At 43.3% G+C, this 25,112-nt stretch overlaps 1 protein-coding gene across 3 annotated transcripts in view; it reads right to left on the bottom strand.

Moving 5' to 3' along the window:
• RTTN (rotatin) overlaps window positions 1-25,112 on the bottom strand; it is a 372,765-nt gene that overhangs the window by 210,311 nt on the left and 137,342 nt on the right. For all 3 annotated transcript variants that reach the window (XM_073631267.1, XM_073631266.1, XM_073631268.1), the window contains exon 18: window positions 18,972-19,108. In XM_073631267.1, the coding sequence (XP_073487368.1) occupies window positions 18,972-19,108 (137 nt within the window). The remainder of the gene's footprint in view (window positions 1-18,971; window positions 19,109-25,112) is intronic.

Raw genomic sequence — 25,112 nt, 5'->3', positions numbered from 1 at the left:
TCCCCATATTCAGGTGTCTCACATCAGACCCAATAATGACCAACTGAGAAATGCATCCCAGCTTAGGCTGTCTATAAATTTATGGCAGCTTATGGGGTGGCGCAGACAGGGGCATGGCGCAGACATCATGGCTCTTTCCTGAGTGGCTCTGTCACGAGTGATGCGCAGTTTCACCGACGCAGTTATCAATTCTGATCATGTCTTCTCTGCTCTTTTACAGGTAATTGTCTCCTATCTCCTATCCAACTGTACATCCCCACTGAACTGGCTTTGCTGAGTCTGCTATTAATATTTTTGGTAATTGTCTCCTATCTCCTATCCAACTGTACATCCCCACTGAACTGGCTTTGCTGAGTCTGCTATTAATATTTTTGGTAATTGTCTCCTATCTCCTATCCAACTGTACATCCCCACTGAACTGGCTTTGCTGAGTCTGCTATTAATATTTTTGGTAATTGTCTCCTATCTCCTATCCAACTGTACATCCCCACTGAACTGGCTTTGCTGAGTCTGCTATTAATATTTTTGGTAATTGTCTCCTATCTCCTATCCAACTGTACATCCCCACTGAACTGGCTTTGCTGAGTCTGCTATTAATATTTTTGGTAATTGTCTCCTGCTGCCATATCTTTAAACTTCCATATTTACTGCTAGCTCTATAACAAACACACTGCAATAGCAATATTACTGGTGATTGATTCTCAACTCCATGTGGCTTGAGTGATCAAGAGAGGTAATTAGCTTTACGACCCTAGCCTGTGTCTGGCCTGGCCCTGGCCATCTCCTCCCCATATTCAGGTGTCTCACATCAGACCCAATAATGACCAACTGAGAAATGCATCCCAGCTTAGGCTGTCTATAAATTTATGGCAGCTTATGGGGTGGCGCAGACAGGGGCATGGCGCAGACATCATGGCTCTTTCCTGAGTGGCTCTGTCACGAGTGATGCGCAGTTTCACCGACGCAGTTTAACGAAAGCAGGATAACTAAAGCTGCATGAACAACAGGAACTCTGCTCCACTCTGCAAGACGACAAGCAAACCAACTTTGAAATTTATTTTATATTAGGTTAGTTTCCCACTCTCTAGCCACTAACATGCTCCTTATTCTCTTCCTTCTCACATTGGTGTCTTCTATCCTCAAATTATCTTTACTCTACCCCTCCTCTCTTCCCTGCAGCATGCACATATCACCCTCACTCCTACCCTCTCCCTACTATGGCACCCATCATCTCCTGCATTTGCTGCACCCACATACTGACATAAACTCCAGGGCCACTAGACACGTGCGCTCATGCACATCCCACTCCCACCTTGCCTTCCTCACCCTCCTCCTTCTCCTAGTCTCAGGTGATATTTCTCCTAATCCTGGTCCGCCATTTTCCAAATGCAAGCCACATATCCAATACCCCTCCCCCTCTGGCAACCACCGCAATCCACTCAGTTTAATTTCTATCCCCCTACTTCCTCAAAGCACCCCACCAATCTCATGTGCCCTGTGGAACGCCCGCTCCATCTGTAACAAGCTAACATCTGTACATGACCTCTTCATCTCTCATGGCTTGAACATACTGGCCATAACAGAAACCTGGCTGCAAAATTTTGACTCAGCTTCTCCTGCTGCCCTCTCCCATGGTGGTCTCCATTGGACTCACTCCTCCAGACCCAACAGACAGAAAGGAGGTGGAGTTGGCTTCCTTCTGTCCCCACAAAGCACCTTCCAAGTCCTTACTGTCCCTCCCTCTCTATCCCTCTCTTCTTTCGAGATGCACTGTATTCGTCTGTTTTCTCCCATTTCTCTGAGGATTGCAGCAATTTATAGGCCTCCAGGACCGGTATCGCGCTTCATTGATGACTTTGCTGCCTGGCTACCCTACTTTCTCTCCTCTGAAATACCCACCATTATTCTTGGTGACTTTAACATTCCTGTCAATGTCAACAGCCCAACTACAGCTAAACTTCTCAACTTAACCTCATCTTTTGACCTAACCCAATGGACACATACTTCCACTCACTCCAATGGTAATACCCTTGACCTTGTATTCTCCCATCTCTGCAACCCTGGCAACCTCACCAACACCCCCTTTCCTCTATCTGATCACAACCTCATTACTTTCACTGTATCCTTGCCTCCAACCACCCATCCCTCCAAGCAGCAAACAATTACTTGTAGAAACCTTCGCCACTTTAACCCTTCTCTTCTCTATTCTGCTACTGACAACCTATATGACATAATCTCTCCCCTGTCCTGTCCTGACCTGGCCACTTCTGTCTACAACAGTTCACTCTCATCATCACTAGATGCACTTGCTCCCCTAACCACACGCAGAATTAGGCCCCGACCGTTACAACCCTGGCAAACTGACAACACTAGAAATCTCAAGAGACATTGCCGTGCTCTTGAACGACTGTGGCGTAAAACCAAATGCCTGCAAGATTTCACCCTATATAAATCTGCCCTTCTAAAATACAATTCATGCCTCCATGCTGCCAAACAAGCCTACTTTGTCTCTCTTATTAATTCCTTGTCATCCAGTCCCCGTCGGCTCTTCTCAACCTTTAACTCTCTGCTTCGTCCACCACCCCCTCTACCCACTAACTCACTCACTGCCCAAGAGATTGCCAATCACTTCAAAAACAAGATCAATGCAATTCGTGAGGACATCTCCACTGTGCGTACATCTTCCCCACCCATCATACCTTGCCCAGCAGCACATTCAACCCTCTCCTCTTTTGAATTGGCTACTACGGAAGAGGTTACAAAAATTTTCTCGAATGCCCACCTAACCAATTGTCCCTTGGATCCTGTTCCCTCACAACTACTACGGTCACCCTCTTCTTCTATCCTATGCTCCCTCACCCACATCTTCAATCTCTCCCTTTCTAGTGGCATTTTCCCCTCCCCTCTAAAACATGCACAGATCACTCCCATTCTTAAAAAGCCCTCACTGGACCCTACCGACCTGAACAACTTAAGACCCATCTCATTACTCCCATTCACCTCTAAACTTCTAGAACGCTTAGTCTACAACCGTCTTAGCTCCTACCTCAATGAAAATAACCTTCTTGACCCCTTACAGTCTGGCTTTCGCTCGCAGCACTCCACGGAAACTACCTTACTAAAACTCACTAACGATTTACTAACTGCTAAAACCAACAGCCAGTACTCCATACTCCTACTACTTGACCTCTCTGCGGCCTTTGATACTGTTGACCACCCGCTCCTTCTCAATAAACTACATTCCCTTGGCCTCCGAGATTCTGCTCTATCCTGGTTCTCTGGCTATTTATCACAGCGCTCCTTCAGTGTCACCTACAACTCTGTCTCCTCCTCTCCATTGCCCCTTTCTGTGGGGGTCCCCCAAGGCTCGGTTCTTGGACCCCTTCTCTTCTCTATCTACACCACCTCCCTTGGTCACCTAATAACTGCCCACGGCTTCCAATACCACTTATACGCTGATGACACCCAAATCTATCTGTCTACTCCTCACCTCACTCCTTCAGTCTCCTCTCGCATTACTAACTTACTAACTGACATATCAGCATGGATGTCGCACCACTTCCTTAAACTAAATCTCTCTAAAACTGAGCTATTAATATTCCCCCCCGCCCGTGCCCCCCTCCATGACTTTTCCATCAAAATCAACAATGCAACCATCAGTCCCTCCCCTCACGCCAGGGTACTAGGTGTAATCCTAGACTCCGACTTGTCATTTCAGCCTCAAATCCAATCATTGTCAAAAGTTTGTAGAATTCACCTCCGTAACATCTCTAAAATTCGCCCTTTTTTAACAAATGAAACCACCAAGCTCCTCATTCACTCCCTTGTTATCTCTCGCCTTGACTATTGCAACTCCCTTCTCATTGGCCTACCGCTCCATAGGCTATCCCCTCTTCAGTCTATCATGAATGTTGCTGCCAGACTTATCCACCTTACCAACCGCTCAGTGTCTGCCAACCCTCTACTTCAATCCCTACACTGGCTCCCAATCACCCAGCGAATTAAATTCAAAATTCTAACTACAACATACAAAGCCATTCACAACTCTGCCCCAAGCTACATCACTAATCTTGTCTCCAAATATCACCCAAATCGTCCTCTCCGCTCTTCTCAAGACCTCCTGCTTTCAAGCTCTCTCATCTCCTCCTCCCATGCTCGTCTCCAGGATTTCTCCAGAGCCTCTCCCATCCTCTGGAACTCGCTACCTCCATCTATCCGGCTAGCCCCTACTCTTGCTACCTTCAGGCAATCCCTGAAAACTCATCTCTTCAGGAAAGCCTATCACGTCTCCAACTAATCTCCTACCACTTCCACCAGCTCATTCCCCACAGTTACAACCTTTTGTACCACCTGCCCCACCCTATTAGATTGTAAGCTCTTCTGAGCAGGGCCCTCTTAATCCTATTGTATTGTATTGTATTATATTATAACTGTATTGTCTCCCTTTTTATATTGTAAAGCGCTGCGTAAACTGTTTGGCGCTATATAAATCCTGAATAATAATAATAATAATAATAATAACTATGAGTAAGGCCTTGGTAGACTGAAACGCATTAGTGTTGGCTCTGTTTGGAATATGTGTACTCCTTAGATAAAAAAAAAAAGAGACATTTTATTTATCCTCCCCTGGTTGCTGACTACATCTACATGAAAGGACTCGTGTTGTGGGGTGGAGACCGCAAGTCAGGCACATTAAACAAACAAATGACACAATAAATTGACATGGTGTATTCATTTTCATTATCGAAATAACGAAAATTCTGATTTTTCATATAGCAAAAAAATCAAGTAACCCCTAAGTTAACCACCACTAAAATTTAATTAGAAACCCATGTTCCTAATTAGGTTTCAATTATTAGCACCTCTGTAGGGAGTATTCAGGTGCAACATGTCTTACTTAACCCTTGGATGTCTAGGGTCTGGTGTTCGCTGTGCTACTCCTATGGATGGCGTCATGCCAAGATCAACAAAGGCCATCAGAAAGAAAGTTGTGGAAATCTATGAATCTGGCAAGGGATTTAAATCAAGTATTTCACTATAAAGAAAACAATCGATATTTCAAACAATTGCTAGTTTGTTCTGCAAATTGAAGTCTCCAAGAACACTACAAAATGAATGCAGGGTGTTCAGGTAACTTTTGCAATAATTCTGGTCTAAGTGTATGCGCCAGAAAGAGGATTGCATCAGTACAGCCTGCATGAGAGGCGAGTAAAAAAAAAAAAAAAAACAAAGAAAATAAAACTTTCTTGCCCAAAAAGAACATTAGAGAAAGGTTACAGTTTGCCATTGAGCAAATAGACTAAGCCTTCTGGAGCATTGGGCTAATGCAGGTTTCCACTTGGGTAGATACTTTGTAAAACTGTGAAAATCATTTTGAGCACCTGCAGATACAGGCAATAATGTCCTCTGGTATGAGCGTTTGTTGGAAATTTTATGGTTTGGTATTGCTTTGCTGTCAAAGGTCTGGACAGTGTGCAGCCAATGAGTCAAATGCATCATATCAAAGTGTGCTCGATGAGAACATAAGGCCATTCATCCAAAAAGTGAAGCTGAACCGTAAAGGAGTCTTTCAACTCAATATTGATCTGAAGCACACCAGCAAATTCAGAAAGGGAATGGCTCAAAAAAGAAGAAATAGAGGGTTATGGACTGCCCTAGTCAAAGCCCTGATTTGACTCCCATTGAAATTTTGTGGGGGCGCTTTTGAAACAGGCATTTCATGCATTGAAACCCATAAAGATCTTTCAAGTGAAGGAATTTTGCATAATAAAGTGGTCAAAAATGTGACTGGTTGGTGGTTTTACAAAATGCCTGTAAGAAGTCATTTCTGGTACAAGGGACAATACCAGCTTTAAATACCAAGGATCAACAAAGAAAATAAAACCTGGTGCCAAGGGCACGGTTATACCCCTCAGGATTTTAATAGATAGACCAAGTGTCTATAAAAAGGAGTACATTTATTACAAAAACATATTATAAATACAACTGATATTCATCATAAAATACATCAATAAACATGGTACCCAAATATAACCATCTGTATGTAGAGCAAGCTGTCCCTTGGGATGAAGTGGGCTAGCAAGGTAGCATACTGGCAATGACACCTAACTTGTTTTTGAACCTCAATGCACACTGGACGTTAAAATAACGTTATAAAAAGCGCAGTAGCTGTGCAGTAAGTCTATCAATGTTTTTTAACATTTTTGCAATAGCGTTTATTAGCATTTTTCCGCAACAGCATTTTTTAGCGTTTTTCTTTTTTTTAATGGATCAAAAACTTTCAAAAACGCTGGCGAGTCACGTTTTTGAGCGTTTATCAGCGTTTGGCATTTTTTGTGGTCAGAAAAACGACTCGTAAACGCGATTTTATGGCGTTCAGAAAACAGCCCATAAACTGTACTGCAGATAAAAGTTCAAAAACGTCCATGTGTGCATAGACACATAGGATAACAGAGTGGAGTTTATTGGGTGTTAAAAAAAACAAAACACCCAAACTCCAAAAAAACGGCCGTTTATGAGCTCCAGTGTGCATGGAGCCTTAATGTCAATTGGGTCATAAAGGTTCTACAAGGTAGATACATAATAAGAAATTCGTGAAAGTAATAACAACATATGTCAACAATTAAACAGCTATACATGTCTCTGTCATATAGTTGGCAACAAAATTCACTATACTTACAAAAATGCCAAAAGGCAAATGGTATATCAGCCGGAGATGTGGTAGTAAATGCTCTGCAGGTCAGGCAGTGTGGCCAATGTGGACCCGGTGATGAAACATAGGGGACACAGATGGGGGTAGAAGATAGCAGATGCCACAACTACTAGAACCCCAAAGGCGTTGGAATGTGAGTTCCAGCCAAAAAATTACCAGAGGCCCAAAGGAGTAATGGATGGAAAGGCAATGTAGTTAAATGCTCATCTGTGTATACAATAGCAAAAAATAGAGTAAATTACCATTTGGTCACAGTGGTGAGGTATCATGCAGTGTGACTGAATATAGTCGATAAATATATGCGTCTAAAAATATTATTGTTCACACTCAAACACGATCATTAACTTGTAGGGGAAACCAAGGCATGGGACTGATCAGCCACTATTATATGTAGAAAAATAAGCTGCATAATATACCTCAAATGGTTGTGTCATTTGCGTGCGGTACATCCTCCCAGCAACTCCACGGCATCAGGAATGAAGCCTGGAGTTCTGGTAGATATACCCATGTGGGGCCTTGATTGCTACAATCGCCTGAATGGCGCTGATCAGAATGGTGAGGACAGCAGCGCCATGTGATGATGCTGAATGTCCGTCATGGGATACCTCAGTGTAGTGGTGCGCAGCGCAAGCCCGTCCATGGGGCGGAGTTACGTGCCGCGTCACCGGTGCGCATGCGGCCACCGCTCGCGACTCAAGCTGACGCAAACAGGAAGGGAGCCAGCGGGGACCTGCATTTCCTATGGCCAAATAAGGTCCAAAGTGGCTCCTAATGAGGGGCCGACAGGGGTCCCACGCGCGCCAGACATTCAGGCAACAGCTGACCCCCACCAAGCATCGTCTAGGAGTCATGGCCGCATCAGCAAGACCTACGGGCAGAAATTACACCAAATACAGATAGCCAAGGGAAAATTTGTCATACAAATTTTGAAAAAGGACTGCGATATTCAAATAGATGCACAATGTATAACAGTCAGCTGGTGCCCGACGCGCGTGGCTGTCCTGTCGGCCCCTCAGAGGCCACTTCGGACCTTAGTTGCCCATAGGAGCCACGGGTCCCCACTGGCTCCCTTCCTGTTTGCGTCTCAGCCTGAGACGAGAGCGATGGCGCGGCTCATAAGTCCGCCCCATGGTCAGGCTTGCGCCGCGCGCCACTACGCCGAGGGATCCCGTGATGGTCATTCGGCATCATCACATGGTGCTGCTGTCCACACAATTCCGACCAGCTGCTTCCAAATGCCATAAAGGCGATTGTAGCAACCAAGACCCCACATGGGTATATCTACCAGCACTCCAGACTTCATTCCTAATGCCGTGGAGTTGCTGGGAGGATGTACCGCAGACAGATGCCACAACCATTTGAGGTATATTATGCAGCTTATTTTTCAACATACAATAGTGGCTGATCAGTCCCTTTCCTTGGTTTCCCCTACACGATAATGATCATGTTTGGGTGTGACCAATACTATTTTTAGACGCATATATTTATCGGCTATATATACAGTCACACTGCATGATACCTCACCACTGTGATCAAATGGTAATTTACTCTCTTTTTTGCTCTTGTATACACAGATGAGCATTTAACTACATTGCCTTTCCATCCATTACTCCTTTGGGCCGCTGGTCATTTTTTGGCTGGAACTCATGTTCTAACGCCTTTGGGGTTCTAGTACTTGTGGCATCTGCTGTCTTCTTCCCCAAACTGTGTCCCCTATGTTCCATCACCAGGTCCACATTTGCTGCACTGCCTGACCTGCGGAGCATTTACCACATCTCCAGCTGATATACCATTTGCCTTTTTGTAAGTATAGTGAATTTTGTTGCCAACTACTGTATATGACAAAGACATGTATATTTTTTCAAATGCTGACATATGTTGTTATTACTTTCATGAGTTTCTTATTATGTATCTACCTTGTAGAACCTTTATGACCCTATTGGACTATTGAGGTCTGAAAACATGTTAGGTGTCACTGCCAGTATGCTACCTTGCTAGCCCACTTCATCCCAAGGGGTAGCTTGTTCTACATACAGACGGTTATATTTGGGTACCATGTTTTTGATGTATTTTATGATGAATATCATTTGTATTTATAATATGTTTTTGTAATAAATGTACTCCTTCTTATAGACACTCGGTCTGTCTATTAAAATCCTGAGGGGTATAACTGTGCCCTTGGCACCAGGTTTTCTTTTCTTTGTTGTTCTATTTGGATTAGACAGACCGGGTTATTATACACCTACCAATACTTCTCTTTTGTTAATACCAAGGATGTGCTTACATTTCCATAGTATACCATTACATCAAATGATATTTTTGTTGAATAAATTATTGAAAAGGCAAACTTTTCATGTGTCCTTATTCAAGTATATCACCCTTATCTGCAGGCATGTTTATATATTTTGTGTGTGTAGAAATATATATATATATATATATATATATATATATATATATATATATATATATATATATATATATATATATATATAAATAAATAAATGAGAGAGACAGAGAGAGTCACAGACAGAGACACAGACATGCAGAGACACGCAGAGACAGAGAGAGAGACACAGAGACACAGACAGAGACACAGACAGAGACACAGACACAGACACAGACACAGACACAGACACAGACAGAGACACAGACAGAGACACAGACAGAGACACAGACAGAGACACAGACAGAGACAGAGAGAGAGAGAGCGAGAGACACACAGAGAGAGAGCGAGAGACACACAAAGACAGAGAGAGAGAGACACACAGAGACAGAGAGAGAGAGAGAGAGAGAGAGAGAGAGAGAGAGAGAGAGAGAGAGAGAGAGAGAGAGAGAGAGAGAGAGAGACAGAGACAGAGACAGAGACAGAGACAGAGACAGAGAGACACACATAGAGAGAGACTCACACACAGAGACAGAGAGAGAGAGACACAGAGAGAGAGAGAGAGACAGAGAGACACACAGAGACAGAGAGAGAGACAAAGAGAGACAGAGAGAGAGAGAGACAGAGAGAGAGAGAGAGAGAGAGAGAGAGAGAGAGACAGACAGACAGACAGGGAGAGAGAGAGAGACACACACAGAGGGAGAGAGAGAGAGAGAGCGCGAGAGAGAGAGCGCGAGAGAGCGAGAGAGAGAGAGAGAGAGAGAAAAAGAGCCATACACACTATATTACCAATAGTATTGTGACACCTGCCTTTACACACACATGAACTTTAATGGCATCCCAGTCTTATGCCTTGTACACATGATCAGACTTTCCGACAACAAAACCGTGGAATTTTGTTTGAAGGGGACTCAAACTTGTCTTGTATACACATGGTCACACAAATGTTGGCCAACAATTACGAACGTAGTGACGTACTACATGGTTTTTCAGCTCTTTAGCGTCACTCTTTGGGCTCCTTCTGCCAATTTCGTGTTAGTAGAAGTTTGGTGAGTGTTGATTCGTGCTTTTCAGTTTGTTTCTGAATGGCCGTTCGTCAACCAGACATGTTGCGGAATCGGAGAAGATAACGTGTTATTTATTATTGGCCTTGTAGTTATTGCTTTGACATTATTTTTTTGGTTGAATAATGATTTGATTTGGTATATTTTATATATTTTTGGATGCATAGAATGCACTTTTTGGTTAAGTTCTATTGGCAGATAGCATGCCTAATTTTATTTTGTTTTGTTTTTTTAATGCACAATAAAAAAAATTGTGTAGAATAATACTTGGCTATGTGTTTTATTTCAAATGACAGTTTGGGAGTAGGCAGTTACATTTTAAAAAATACAATGTAAAATTGACAAGGGACACCAACATAGTTGTATCTTTGATCTTAAAAATTACGGTATAATGGTGTTGTGGTAACTTGCACAAATAAAAAAACTAAAAAAACCATAATAATATTATTCTTCATATCACTAGGAAAAAAAAAGCCTTTGAAAATTTGTTTGCAATAACTCCATCAGTATCACCAGCAAAGAAGCTTCATTATTATCCCTTTAAAGAAGAAGAGAATTGTGCACTGCATTTGGAAATTTCATAATTTGCCACGTCACAAATGTTAATTCTCTATTACAAACGCTAGTTTACAAGACCGACCACTTCTGCTTCCGAGCATGCGTGTTAGTACTTTTGACTTTTTACAAAGGCAATCAACACACATTTGTTGGCGGAAAATTTGAGAGCATGCTAGCCAACATTTGTTGGCGGAAAGTCCGACAACAAATGTGCGATGGAGCATACACACGGTCGGACTTACCCCCAACAAGCCCCACATCCAACATTTCCTGTCGGAAAATCGGATCGTGTGTGCGCGGCATTAGTCTGTAGGGTTCAATATTGAGTTGGCCCACCCTTTGCAGCTATAACAGCTTCAACTCTTCTGGGAAGGCTGTGCACAATGTTTAGGAGTGTGTCCAAGCGCATTTGTAAGGTCAGGCACTGATGTGGACGAGAAGACCTGGCTCGCAGTCTCCAATCTAATTTATCCCAAAGGCGTTCTATCGGGTTGAGGTCAGGACTCTGTGCAGGCCAGTTCCTCCACCCGCTCATCCAGGTCTTTATGGACCTTGCTTGTGCACTGGTATGTAGTCATGTTGGAACAGGAAGGGGTCATCCCCAAACTGTTCCCACAAAGTTGGGAAAATCATATTGTCGAAAATGTCTTATGTCCCGTACACACAGTCGGTCTTTGTTCGGACATTCCGACAACAAAATCCTAGGATTTTTTCCGACGGATGTTGGCTCAAACTTGTCTTGCATACACACGGTCACACAAAGTTGTCGGAAAATCCGATCGTTCTAAACATGGTGACGTAAAACACGTACGACGGGAGTATAAATGGGGCAGTGGCCAATAGCTTTCATCTCTTTATTTATTCTGAGCATGCGTGGCACTTTGTCCGTCGGATTTGTGTACACACGATCGGAATTTCCGACAACGGATTTTGTTGTCGGAAAATTTAATATCCTGCTCTCAAACTTTGTGTGTCGGAAAATCCGATGGAAAATGTGTGATGGAGCCTACACACGGTCAGAATTTCCAACAACAAGGTCCTATCACACATTTTCCATCGGAAAATCCGACCGTGTGTACGGGGCATTAGTTTGCTGACACCTTAAGATTTCCCTTCACTGGAACAAAGGGGCCAAGCCCAACCCCTGAAAAACAACCCCACACCATAATCTCCCCTCCACCAAATGATTTGATCCAGTGCACAAAGCAAGGTCCATAAAGACATGGAAGAGCGAATTTGAGGTGGAGGAACTTGACTGGCCTGCACACTGTCCTGACCTCAACCAGATAGAACATCTTTGGGATGAATTAGAGCGGAGACTGTGAGCCAGGCTTTCTCGTCCACACCTCACAAATGCGCTTCTTGAAGAATGTTCAAAATTTCCCATAGACACACTCCTAAACCTTGTGGACAGCCCTCCCAGAAGAGTTGAAGCGGATATAGCTGCAAAGGGTGGGCCAACTCAATATTGAACCCTTTGGACTAAGACTGGGATGCCATTAAAGTTAATGTGCCCCAATACTTTTGACAATATAGTGTGTGCGTATATAATATTATATCTATCTATAAAAAGCTCTCTCTCTCTCTCTCTATATATATATAGATATAGATATAGATATAGATATAGATCTATATCTATATATATATATATATCTAGATAGATAGATATATATCTTTATCGTACATCACAGGACACAGAGCACCATAGTAATAACTATATGGGTTTAGGTGAATGGACACTGGCATAACCAAAAAGGAAACAGGAAGTGCCCCTCCCTATATAACCCCTCCCAAACCGGGAGTATTTCAGTTTTTTTTGCCAGTGTCTAAGGTGTTGGTCACGGTTGATGATGTGCTAAGTAATCCCTGAGGGGATCAAGGGGCTGTACAAACGGATCCATCTAAAGTGCTTGAAAGCCAAGTGGATGGTACCCGGGCCTCGTGGCGGAAGAAACAAGGTTTTTGCCTGTAATGCTTCTCTTGAGAGCTGGACCCTGGGACCCGACACCTTGGTCATGTTAATACAGCCAAAGGGAGTTTCCCGGCAGTGGTGCTGTACAGGTCCAAGGGAGTGGACACGTAAAAGGGGACCCGGTCCTTGAAGGTCTGGCATGACATGGCCCGCCGTGATGGGTGAAGGCTGGATCTGTCTGATAATTTCCAGTAGTCCTGCGGCGGAGATCAGTTAAGTCAGAAACACAGGGAATGTATATATGTATGTATAGTGATATGTATATCACTTGTTCTTTCTGATATGAGTATGCGCTGCCTTGCCTGTGTTTTGCCACTAGAGAGTGTAAAAGCTACATACCTGGCTTCCAACATGCTTCCCCTGTGTTGTGCTCAAATGTCAGCAAATGCTTCTGTGGCAGCATTGCTATATCTCCAGCTCTGTCAGCCATCAGTAGGGGTTTGGGGGGAGCATCCATCCATCTCAGGTGATCAGGTTTCCCCCTGTAACTGATTTATGCTGATTGGGATCACCCAGATAAGCAGTTTTCTCCTCCTAAAGAAATTTTAATTTCTCTACCCTATAGAGAAAAAGTTTCCAAAGAGATGGGATTTGCCAGCGGTAGATGCTGCTATCTCCTCTGTGAACAGAAGTTTAACTTGTTCAGTGGACAACGCACAAGTATTTAGAGATCCAGTTGACAAGAAGTTGGAATCTCTACTAAAAACCTAATTTGCTGTAGCTGGTGCGGTGGTACAGCCTGCAGTGGCAGCAATAGGCATTTGTCAATCCCTTAGGGATTAATTCAAGCAAGTTATTAGGAGGGTTCTTGCTCAAACTGAAGAGGCCCAAAGTTTAGCTGAACTACCTAGGGCCCTATACTTTGCAGTGGACGTTATCAAGGATTCTATCCATCGGGCATCTCGCCTTGCGCTTATCTTGATACATATGCGCAGGACTCTGTGGCTAATGAGATGGTCAGCCGAGTTACCATGCAAGAAGCTCTTGGCTGGGTTCCCCTTTCATGGAGAAAGATGGTTTGGGGAAGATTTGGATAAGTATATCCAAAAGAATTCTTCTGCCGGTAAGCAGAAGTCCACAAAACAGAGTCCCAGGGCTTCCTTGTGAAGGAGCGCCCCTGCTCGATCGAGTGGGGGGAAGACTGCAGTGGTCTTCAGAAACTTGGCTAGAGGAAATCCAAGACAAATGGGTCCTTTCTGTGGTAGCCCTAGGCTACCAATTAGAGTTCCAAGAGTTTCACCATCACGTTTTCTAAGATCAAACGTTCCCAAGGACCCGGTAAAGAAAAAGTCTTTATTTCTGGCAATGGACCGATTATTGTCTCAGGAAGTAATAATAGAGGTTCCCTCAGAAGAGAGGGACATGGGGTTTTAGTCAAGTCTCTTTATGGTACCAAGACCAAATGGAGATGTCAGACCCATTCTAGATCTCAGGATTCTGAAATTCTGAACTTCCTGAACATTCACTCCTTTTGAATGCAGTCAATCCGGTCAGTTGTTTCCACCCTACGGGAAGAAGAGGTTTTGGCATCCATAGATATCAAGGATGTGTATCTACATGTACCAATATTTCCCACTCACCAGAAGTTTCTGCGGTTTGCGGTAGAGCAGCGCCACTTTCAGTTCGTGGCCTTGCCTTTCAGGTTAGCCACCGCTCCCTGTTTACAAAGATGTTAGCCCCAGTACTAGCAAGACTAAGGGGCCAGGGTATTGCAATAATAGCATACCTAGACGACCTGCTACTGGTAGATCAGTCAATAGCACGGTTAAATCATGCGGTGTCCAGAACAGTCAGTTATCTGAGACACCTGGGTTGGATTTTCAACCTAGAGAAATCATCCTTACAGCCGGTAAGGAGGCTGCAGTATTTGGGCCTGGTCATAGAAAGGCCAGGGCTTCCATATTGTAATGCTAGCACACTGGACTTTGAATCCAGTGATCCGAGTTCAGATCTCAGTGGGGCCTTCTTTGGAGGCTCAGCATAGATTTCTAAAAAAACCCAGGAAAGGGTGTTTTTGCCTCAGGCAAAGGTCAACGCTCTAAGAGAGCTGGTCCAGGTGGTCAACGCAAAGAAGGGTCCTTCCATTAGCCTTTGCATGATTACTGGGGAAGATGGTAGCTTCCTTCAAAGCAGTTCCCTATACCCAGTTCCATTCAAGACTGTTACAGCACAGTATTCTGTCTGCTTGGAATAAACAGATCCAAGCCTTGGATTATCCAACAAATCTGGCTACAAAAAGGTACGCCAGAGTCTTAACTGGTGGTTGATAACCAGGAATTTACAGAAGTGGAAATCCTTCATTCCAGTTTCCTGGAAAGTAGTAACTACGGATGCCTGCCTATAGGGCTGGGGAGCAGTTCTAGAAAGAAAGCACTATTCAAGGAAGTGGTCAGAGTCCTAGAAGACCTTGCCCATAAATATCCTAGAGATTCGGGCAGTACGTCTGGCTCTAATAGCCTGGAAGTTCAGGTTGCGAAATGCTCCTGTCGGGATACAATCCGACAATGCCACAGCAGTGGCCTATATCAAGCACCAAGGAAGCACCAAAAGCCATGCAGCCCAAAGGGAGGTGGACCATATCCTGTCTTGGGCAGAGAAAGATGCCCCTTGCCTATCTGCAGTTTACATTCTAGAAGTGGAAAATTGGCAGGCAGATTTTCTGAGCCGTCAACAGTTGTTGCCGGGAGAATGGTCTTTACATCCCAAGGTATTTTTGGCCATATGCCAAAGATGGGGTACGCCGGATGTAGATCTATTGGCGTCCAGGTTCAACAAGAAGTTGGACAACTTTGTGGCGAGAACAAGGAATCCGCTTGCTCTTGGAATGGATGAGTTAATGACCCCGTGGAATCAGTTTTCACTGATTTATGCATTCCCTCCAGTTCAGCTGCCACCGCGGCTGCTTCACAGGATCAGGGAAGAAGGGAAGCCGGTAATCTTAGTAGCCCCGGCATGGCCCAGAAGACTCTGGTATGCAGGGATCGTGAGAATAGCAGCAGGAGAATCTTGGATTCTTCTACCTCGTCCGGACCTGCTGTCACAGGGACCAGTATTGCATCCTGCCTTACAAATGCTAAATTTAACAGTGTGGCTATTGAAGCCCACACTCTGAAGAATCGGGGGCTTTCAGGTTCAGTAGTAACCACCCAGATTAATGCCAGAAATCCGGCATCCAGGACCATTTATTACAGGGTCTGGAAGGCTTATGTCACTTGGTGTGAAACTAAGGGTTGGCATCCTTGTAAGTATGTCATAGGAAGTATTCTGGCCATTCTACAACTAGGAGTAAAAATGAAGCTGGCCTTGAGTACAATCAAGGGTCAGATCTCGGCCTTGGCAGTATTTTTCCAAAAGCCGCTTGCTTCGCATTCTTTAGTCCGGGCATTCATACAAGGGGTAACTTGGATAACTCCGCCAGTTAGAAAACCCTTATGCCCATGGGATTTTAATCTGGTTTTGTTGGTGTTGCAAAGACAACCCTTTGAACCTATACAGAATATTCCTTTTATCCTTTTTTACAAGGAAATTGGTATTCCTAGTTGCGATAACCTCTGCAAGAAGAGTATCAGAAGTGGCTGCTTCCTCCTGTAAGGAGCCATACTTTATCATTTACAAGGATAAGGTGGTGCTACGTCGCACCCAACCTTTTTGCCAAAGGTAGGGTCTAGTTTTTATCTGAATTAGGATGTTTCCTTACTTTTTCCCAGAACCTCGTTTTGTAGAAGAAAGTTTATTACATTCTGTCAATGTAGTGAGAGCAATTAAAGCCTATCTGAAAGCGACTGCTCAGATACGGAAAACTGATGTTTTGTTTGTGTTGCCGGAAGGCCCTTTAAAGTGGATTTGTCCAGGTGACTAGTCAGGCCTATGGCCTGAAAAGAAAGGTTCCTCCCTTTCACATTAAAGCGCACTCTACCGGGGCAGTCAGTGCTTCATGGGCAGTGCATCACCAAGCCTCTGTGGCTCAGGTTTGCAAGGCATCTACTTGGTCATCAGTTCATTCATTCACAAGATTTTATCAAATGAATTTAAGGTGGCAGGAGGACACTGCCTTCGGGCGCAGTGTGCTGCAGGCAGGCGTATAGGGTCCTCACGTCTGGCGGCGGCTGTTTTTCTTTGTGTCTCCCTCCCCTCAGGTGGCATTGCTTTGGGGCATCCCATATAGTTATTACTATGGTGCTCTGTGTCCCGTGATGTACAATAAAGAAAATAGGATTTTTATAACAGCTTACCTGTAAAATCCTTTTCTTGGAGTACATCACGGGAAACAGAGGACCCTCCCCTCTTATTGGGATATGTGTATATATTACTCTGCTACAAAAAGTGAGATACTCCCGGTATGGGAGGGGTTATATAGGGAGGGGCACTTCCTGTTTCCTTTTTGGTTATATCAGTGTCCATCATTCACCTAAAGGTGGCCTATAAACCATATAGTTATTACTATGGTGCTGTGTCCTGTGATGTACTCCAAGAAAAGGAATTTACAGGTAAGGCGTTATAAAAAATCCTATATTAATATATATATATATACACACACACACACACATACTGAGAGAGAGAGAGAGAGAGAGAGAGAGAGAGAGAGAGATTTCACACACCTCTGCCACACTTTCTATGTCACCTTTCTGACTTGCCCCTGCTTAATGGAGAAATTAATCTGCATCACCACTTATGTTTAATAAGCTAGGAAGTTATTCAGGAATTGATAAAATGGTGAACTTGTCTTGACTGTTTTACACTGATCAGACTCCAGCTGCAGCCTCCCACTTTGTGTCTTAGTATAAATTTACAATTTTGCAGTCTGGACCAGAGGTAACTAAGGACATGTTTTTTCCTGCCTGTGGTAGACTGATGACATCATCTCAGCCTTGGCAAAGACTGGAGCTTAAAGTGGATGTAAACCCCATTCATGAAATCTGACCTGAGCACTTATATCTGTAGTAGTGTTTACGTATCTCTCTCCAAAGCACTAAGTCCCGTGCCTTTCTGCTGCTCCGTTCCTCTGTTATCAGCATGATAACTTCTGACAAGTTCTCCGACACCTGAGATAAAAGCAGCTGAAAATTTGTGAGGAGGTTGCTAAAAATAGATTAGCAAAGAGCTTGTCTATCCACAGCACAGCTCTGCAAGTCTCTTTCCTCCTCTGCCTATGTAGTGGGGGGGGGGTGCCTTTATTCCAATCAGCTGTCACACAGTGTATGCCAAGACTCCGCTCCCACTGCTGAAACAGGAAGTAAAAATTCTAACATGATGTTCACTTTCTAAAGAATATAGAAAGCTGAAGACCGCAGATATACATGTAAAATTTATGTAGGGAGATTTGTTTCATCTGAGGCTGTTCACTTCACTGGGTATATGTGAGAGGGTTTACATCCACTTTAAGGAGTGCTTTTAAAAGGACAAGAATATATATATATATATATATATACACACACATATACACATATACACACACACACACACACACACACACACACACACACACACGTATAAGTCAAGATTTTTCAGCGTGTCATGCAGACAGACGGCGGACAGCGTGTGATATTACCAATTCGGCGACCATTCCACTGTTCAAAAGCCGCGCCTCCTCCTCGTCTGTGATAGGCAGGAAACTCCATTTCCCAGCAGTCAGTGTACAGCCTATTACGGACATTCTCTCATCCTCGTCCGTGGTATGAGGATGAGAGAATGTCCGTGATAGGCTGACCGCTGGAAAATGGAGTGCTCTGCCTATCACAGACGAGGAGGAGGCGCGGCTTTTAAACAGTAGAATGGCCGCCGAATGGTATTATCACACGCTGATAGGTGCAGAGTGGCACACGGAGGCATGCACAGGAAACAGGTAGGATGCACATATACACGGGGACACATGCACACATACACGGGGACACATGCAGCTGCAGATGGGCATTGTTGACCCTCTTTTACACTTACAGCAGCTGCTGCATTTCTCACCCTCATCTTATACTCGGGTCAATAAGTTTTTCCCAGTTTTTTGTGGTAAATTAGGGGCCTCAACTTATACTCGAATATATATATAGATAGATAGATAGATAGATAGATATATCTATATAGATATATATATAGAGATAGATATCTATCTATCTATCTATCTATATCTATCTATATATTTTTATTTATTTATTTTTTTATTCATTTATATTGTAACATGCCAGGAACTTACAGTAAAAAGGTGACCATTGTTAAAATCAGGTTCATAAGAAGGTATTAATGTGCAACAACCCAAGAGATTAGCATAAAAAGAAAAAAAGGTAAACTTACGTCAGCTTTTTAGCAAATAGAAATCGCATTGCAGCTTTTAAAAGAGCCGTTTTAGTTAACATTCCTTCTCCTCTTTCTGATGTCTCACATAAGGTTAGGATGGAGGTACCCACTGCATCATCCATATCGGCAAAGCCCTGAAAGAGGAAAACATGAAATTTATCTAACTAAAGGAACTACTTGAAAGAAAGTTGAACTTTAAAGCCAATGAAACACTAGACAGAAGGCATAAATCAAAAACAGAAATAGGGAATATACTGTTCTACTTCCGTTAACAAAAGGTAGTATGAATATGGCAGGTCACAGAAAAGCTCCAGAGACCCCAAATGGCTGACAATCAACCAAATATGAAAACATTTTTAATTCTATCATATACTAAAAATCTAAGCATGTACAGCTGTGCTGCACAAAATCTTTAACACTGTACAAGAGTACAGCTACCCAAATCTACTTTTTATCCGCTTATAGAAATTGGAATGATACGAGATCATTGATGATTGGTTGCTATGGGTGACTGTACAATGCATAATGATACTACACATAATTGGAATCATATGTGAGATTGTTACATTTGCACTAAACATAAAATGAGAAATTGATATTATGGGAAAGTTTTACTAGATGCATTTATAGTTACCGTATTTACCGGCGTATAACACGCACTTTTTTCCCCTGAAACTAGGGGGCAAATAACAGGAGCGTGTTATACGCCGACAGTGTACCTCAGAGGGGAAGGAGGGGGACAAGCGCAGCCGGAATTTACAGAGCCGTCATCTCCTCTCCGCTCAGCTCTCATGTCACACACACAGTCCCGCCTCCACCACCGGCATTGGACCAGTGTTCTGTCTATCACAGGAGCTGGTCCCATGCCGATGGTGGAGGCGGGACTGTGTATGTGACTGCCGACAGAGAGCCGAGTAAACAGGAGATGACGGCTCGGTGATTTCCTGCATTGAGAGATGGTGAGGCTTAAATCAGGCAGCTGCATTGATGGGGGAGATGGGCGCAGATCAGGCTGCAGATGGGCGCAGATCAGGCTGCATTGAGGCTGCAGATGGGCACTAATCAAGCTGCATTGATGTTCATTGACCATTATTTTGCTTCAAAATGGTTCATTTAAAAAAAAGTTTTTTTCTCCTGAAACTTCCCTCCTAAATTGGGGTGCGTGTTACACGCCAATAAATACGGTATATATGCAAAAGTATTCATAGATGAAAATAAATAATATTTATTGAATATTTGATCATTCGTAAACGGTCTAACCTACTAGCCCAATAGTTGGTAGTTTTCCTCTATGGGTTTTTTTTTTAATGTAATTTTATTGAGTTTTTGTAGAGTACAAAGAAAGTATAACTGGTACAGTAATACCATAAAGAATCAATATAGATGCAGTATCAGGTTGGTCTAGTACAGATGTAGATCAAAACAATTAAAGGGCTATAACCAGTAAACAGCTGAATATTAAAAACAGGGGATTACGATGCTGGATAGGCATGTGGGGTCCAGGCAGGGTTTGGGGGGGAGCCAAACTCAGATTTATCCCACATTCTATGGGGTTATTAAACAAGAAATCAACTGCGTCTAGCAATTTTGATTTCTAGTTTACCAGCCACCATAATTTTAAATGTGTTCTGACTAACATATTTATCCATGGACAATAATAAAAACCCTTTTAAATAACCCAGCCTGTAATCACGTGTGCGTTTTTTTAAAGCATTTCTCCCCGGAGTTACTTCTGGGTATCGCGACTCCGGTGCTGAATGGCCGGAGCCGCAATGACGTCACTCCCACGCATGCACGCGGGAGCTGCCGGTAACGACACACTCACTAAAGCAACGGCACGTACGTGCCATTGCTTCAGTGCGCATGTGCCGATGACGTTGGTACATGCAGATACAGGGATATCTCCTAAACCGTGCAGGTTTAGGAGATATCTGGGGTAGCTACAGGTAAGCCTTATTAAAGGGCTTACCTGTAACAAAAAGTGGATTGTAAGGGTTTACAATCACTTTAAGTGCAGCTAAAATCACAAACATTAAAATCAGCACGAGGGGCATAACTTCTAGTCAGTAGGATGTGTCACTTGTGCTGATTTCGCTTTACTTAGTGAAAGTCTTCCTCCATTCTGTCCCCCGCCATAATCTTCTGGTTCGGAAGGGTGTTAACACAACAGGCTGTCACAAGCTCTCATCAAGAAAGCCCAACTATGCCCATCATTTCTGCTCAGCTGCCCCATTCACAGAAGTCATATTACAGCTTTGATGAATGGAATGCAATCTATGAATGATAGACAGGTGGATGATTGATAGCATCTTCCCCTCCATTCACAGATCACGTTTTATTCATTGAAGCAGTAGTATAACCTTTATTTAAGCAAATGTCGGATGTAGAATTAAAGCAGTTGTAAACTCTTACATATACCCAGAGAAGTACCTAGCCCACACAGAGATGAAACAAATCCTCCTACATAAGTTGTACCCGTTTATCGGCCGGAATCTTAGGTCTACATCCTTTTAAAGTCCAGAATTTGCACAGTTTTTCTGAGCTTCCAGAGACAGTTGGCAGGGTTCTCATGTCACACATTGCATAGCTCAGAGAGGAGAGCTGAGTGTATTCTGAGATCTAAGTTGAAGTAATGGACAGATCTCCCTCAATCTCATTGGTAACATGCAAAGCTGATGCTGTCAATCACGAGCTGTGTACTGGAGTCCCCCTAACCCACCCCTCTTGATCCCTTGGAGCCAGCATGGCCTGTCAAAAATGAATCATACAGCTAGCAGAGGAATGAAACTACACTCTAAAGAAGAATATATTTTGTTCATTTTTCATGGCCGAGTTTTACAACCACTTATAAGAACACCTGACTGAAACTAAAAAACTGCCTAAAGTTAACAATAGTTAAGAAGTGCAACATACAATGTATATAATATGTTAATAGACAAACCAATCTATCTGTCCCTGTAAAATTCCATAGAGATTAGCCACATCCATTGTAAAAAAAAGCCAGCATGTAGAGGAAATTACTTGCTCTGTGTAGAAGCAGTGGTCGCTCTGCAAAGGTCTGTCATGCCGAGTGAGAGCTAGAGCTCCACAACCAGCAGGAAGTGTGAGTTTTTCTGACTGTAGAGCTATTAGCCTGACTCAGCAGTGGGGGTGTTTGACGTCTACAGGGAAACCAGTGCTTAATACACAAAGCAAGGATCCTTCTCTGGAGCAGCACACTTTGCTAATTTGTTTGGTTGTGGCTTCCTTTAAAAAAAAGGAGAACTAAGAATCTGCACACCTTTTCATTTGATGCAACTGGAACATATTTAGCAGATTTAAACTGAACGTTCAGTTAGGCTTATAAAGTTCATTAACATGGTTGAATACCTTTACAAGTGTACAGGTTTATCTGCATCCCTCATCTACAGCCTCCTAAAGCACACAGTTTACACAACATTTTTGAGCTTCCAGAGGCAGAGATCTGATATCACACACTGCACTGCTAGAGCACAGAGCTGAGTGTAATCTGAGACCTGGGTGGAGGGAAAGGACATTGACACACACACAGTCCTATAGGGAAACACGCACAGCTGAGGATGTCAGTCACCTGCTGTGTGCTAAAGAGGGGCTGGGGCCACCTCACGGGATTGCTTGGTGTCAGCATAGTCAGAAGTGACTTATTCAGAGCAATGAGAGAGCAGCCCCCCTACATTCTGAGGCAGCAATTTTAGCAACTTAGCTCAAAAAATTCTGCATGGTTGCAGAGAACTCTTCCCTGGATAAAGCAAAAGAGGAAGGACACACCTGACGGAGCCACAGAAGACTCCAAGGAGTGAGTTGGCTGGGGTAAAGAACAACGATCCAGGTTGTCAATGTCAGTTCCTTCAAGAAGGACACTGAAAGTTGCCTGGGAACAGTTAATGGATTGTGAGCTGCAGCAACCTGATGCAACAGAACTGCTCCCACCATGCTTGGGAACCAATATGTTGTACTGCTCAGACAAGAGCAATGTACTTGCTAGTAAACATCAGCTAAAACTTTTGTTTACGTAGAACCAGTTGCATAAGCAAAAGAGGTTAAATAATTGTAAGTCACTGTAGAAAGTAACAAGGGTAGACCGAAAAAAGCAATGGTGGGAAGAAGCTACCTCTGACTAAAGAAAAAAAGGTAGGAAGAGAGCGGGTAGTGTGTGCAAGCTACTCTCTAGCTGAAGACGCAGCAATTTCTCATCACATTAACCCTTTCCATAGGGACCAACAGAACAGGGGGCAGAAAAACAACAGTAAAGATCACCAAAGTGCAGTAGCACCCAGTGTTTAACTCAATGTGGTCTACTAATAAGAGCCAAAAGCGACTAGGCACACTAAAGCCAGTGCCACAGCTCTGTACCTATATATAAAAAAAAAAAAAAAAAAAACTCTGTGGCTGCTTACCGCAGTGCCCAACAGATTAGATATTGCCCTTAGCAGAACCCAGTGTCCAAGGGCACATTCCAAGGTAGCCCTCCAATCTTTGGTCCAACAGGGCCTAGGTACAATCTGCAAGGCAGCACTAAGGATTGGACAATCTGAATAGCCGCAGTGAGAAGAGCTCAGCAGCACATAGATAAAGTCTTGTTTGAAGAAAATCATCTTGAAAAAAAAAAAAAAATTAAAAAAAAAAGGGCGTTAACTTTTCTCAGGAGGGAAAAGATGCCTATCATCCTAGCAAAAAAACCTAATGCATGCTGGGAGAGGATATCCCTAGCTGGCCAGCAGCTTTTCATTTTCCTAATTTGTCCAATTCCTAAAGTATAGCCTGGTGTTATCAGTACACAGAATAACTACTGATCATGTAACTGTAGGTTTGAAATATCAACATGTTCTTAAAGTGGAACTTCACTCTCCCAATCAACGTTTATTTTTAATACTTGTGATGCTAGCATTCGTAAACAGATAGGAAAGTAGATCATATTTACTTGTTTTGAACTTTTTTTTTTTTTTTTTTACATTTCGTCAGTTACTTCTTGGTTTTCCTACCTAGGCAAATTATGTCATACATCCTAGGAGTCTTCAGGAGGGGAGGAGAGGAGGAGGCGTTTTCTTAGCTAAGCACACCCTCCTGCACGCATGCTTGAGCTAAGGGCAGATGGATTCCAGGAAGTAAATGCTACATGAATCCTTTGCCCTTACACAAGGTGGCCACAGCCAGAAATGCTAGGAGGTTCTGATTTCTTAACAAATTAAAGCATGGAGATATGGATCAATGGGGAAGTTTGCTTTAAATATTTAAAAAAATGAATGAAATAGTATTTTTGGTTTGTGGTGCTCAGATGCAGCAAAGATCTGCTTTAAAGTGGTTCTAAAGCATTCTATGCATTAAGGTGAAAAACCTTCTGTGCTGCAGCTGCCCTCCAGACCCCCTCTTTTACTTACCTGCGCCCATCCGATCCAGCAATGTGCACAAGCGCATCCCAGCACTGTCTCTCTTGTTATTGGATAGTTTGATAGCAGTGGGAGTGATTGACTCCCACTTCTGTCAATCAAATCCAGTGACATGGGAGTGGGGGGCGGGGCCAAGCCCAGCTGTCTGTCGATGGACGCAGCAGAGAGAATCTAGAGCGAGCATCCACGGGTGCCCCCAGGGAAAGTCGCTTTCCCTGGGGGCACCTGATGAAGAGGAGGGGCTTGGAGTGCAGGCAGGGGACCCCAGAAGAGGAGGATCGGGACTGCTCTGTACAAAACCACTGCACAAAGCAAGTAAGTATAGGCATGTTTATTTTTTAAAACAAAGCTTTATACCCACCTAAAAGAGGAACTGGAGTAATTTCCCCCAAGCAACATATTCAAATTTGATCCCAAATTCTGAATATGAAATGTGGTTGTTAAGAAGTAATTTCATTTCTTAAAAGGAAAATAATAGTGTGTTTTCATTATTGCTGTGTAGAATAATTTGTGATGAGATTTCACATGCTATTATACTTTTTTAAATGTATAAATTTGTAGACTAGCGACTAGAAGCAGGTCAGTTTATCTACTAGGATGGCTCTTCCTAACTACTAAAAGACTTCTCCCCTCTCTATGTGTTTACACCCATGGGATGGGGTTGTTATCTCCCATCCCTTGATAGTCATCTACAGGTATTGTGTAATGTTGAGGGTGTCATTGGGTCTGGTTC

Source organism: Aquarana catesbeiana, linkage group LG05 (assembly GCF_042186555.1).
Source record: "Aquarana catesbeiana isolate 2022-GZ linkage group LG05, ASM4218655v1, whole genome shotgun sequence".
NCBI lineage: Eukaryota > Metazoa > Chordata > Amphibia > Anura > Ranidae > Aquarana > Aquarana catesbeiana.
The sequence above is the reverse complement of the archived record's forward strand: the minus strand, read 5'-3'. Positions and strand labels throughout refer to the sequence as shown.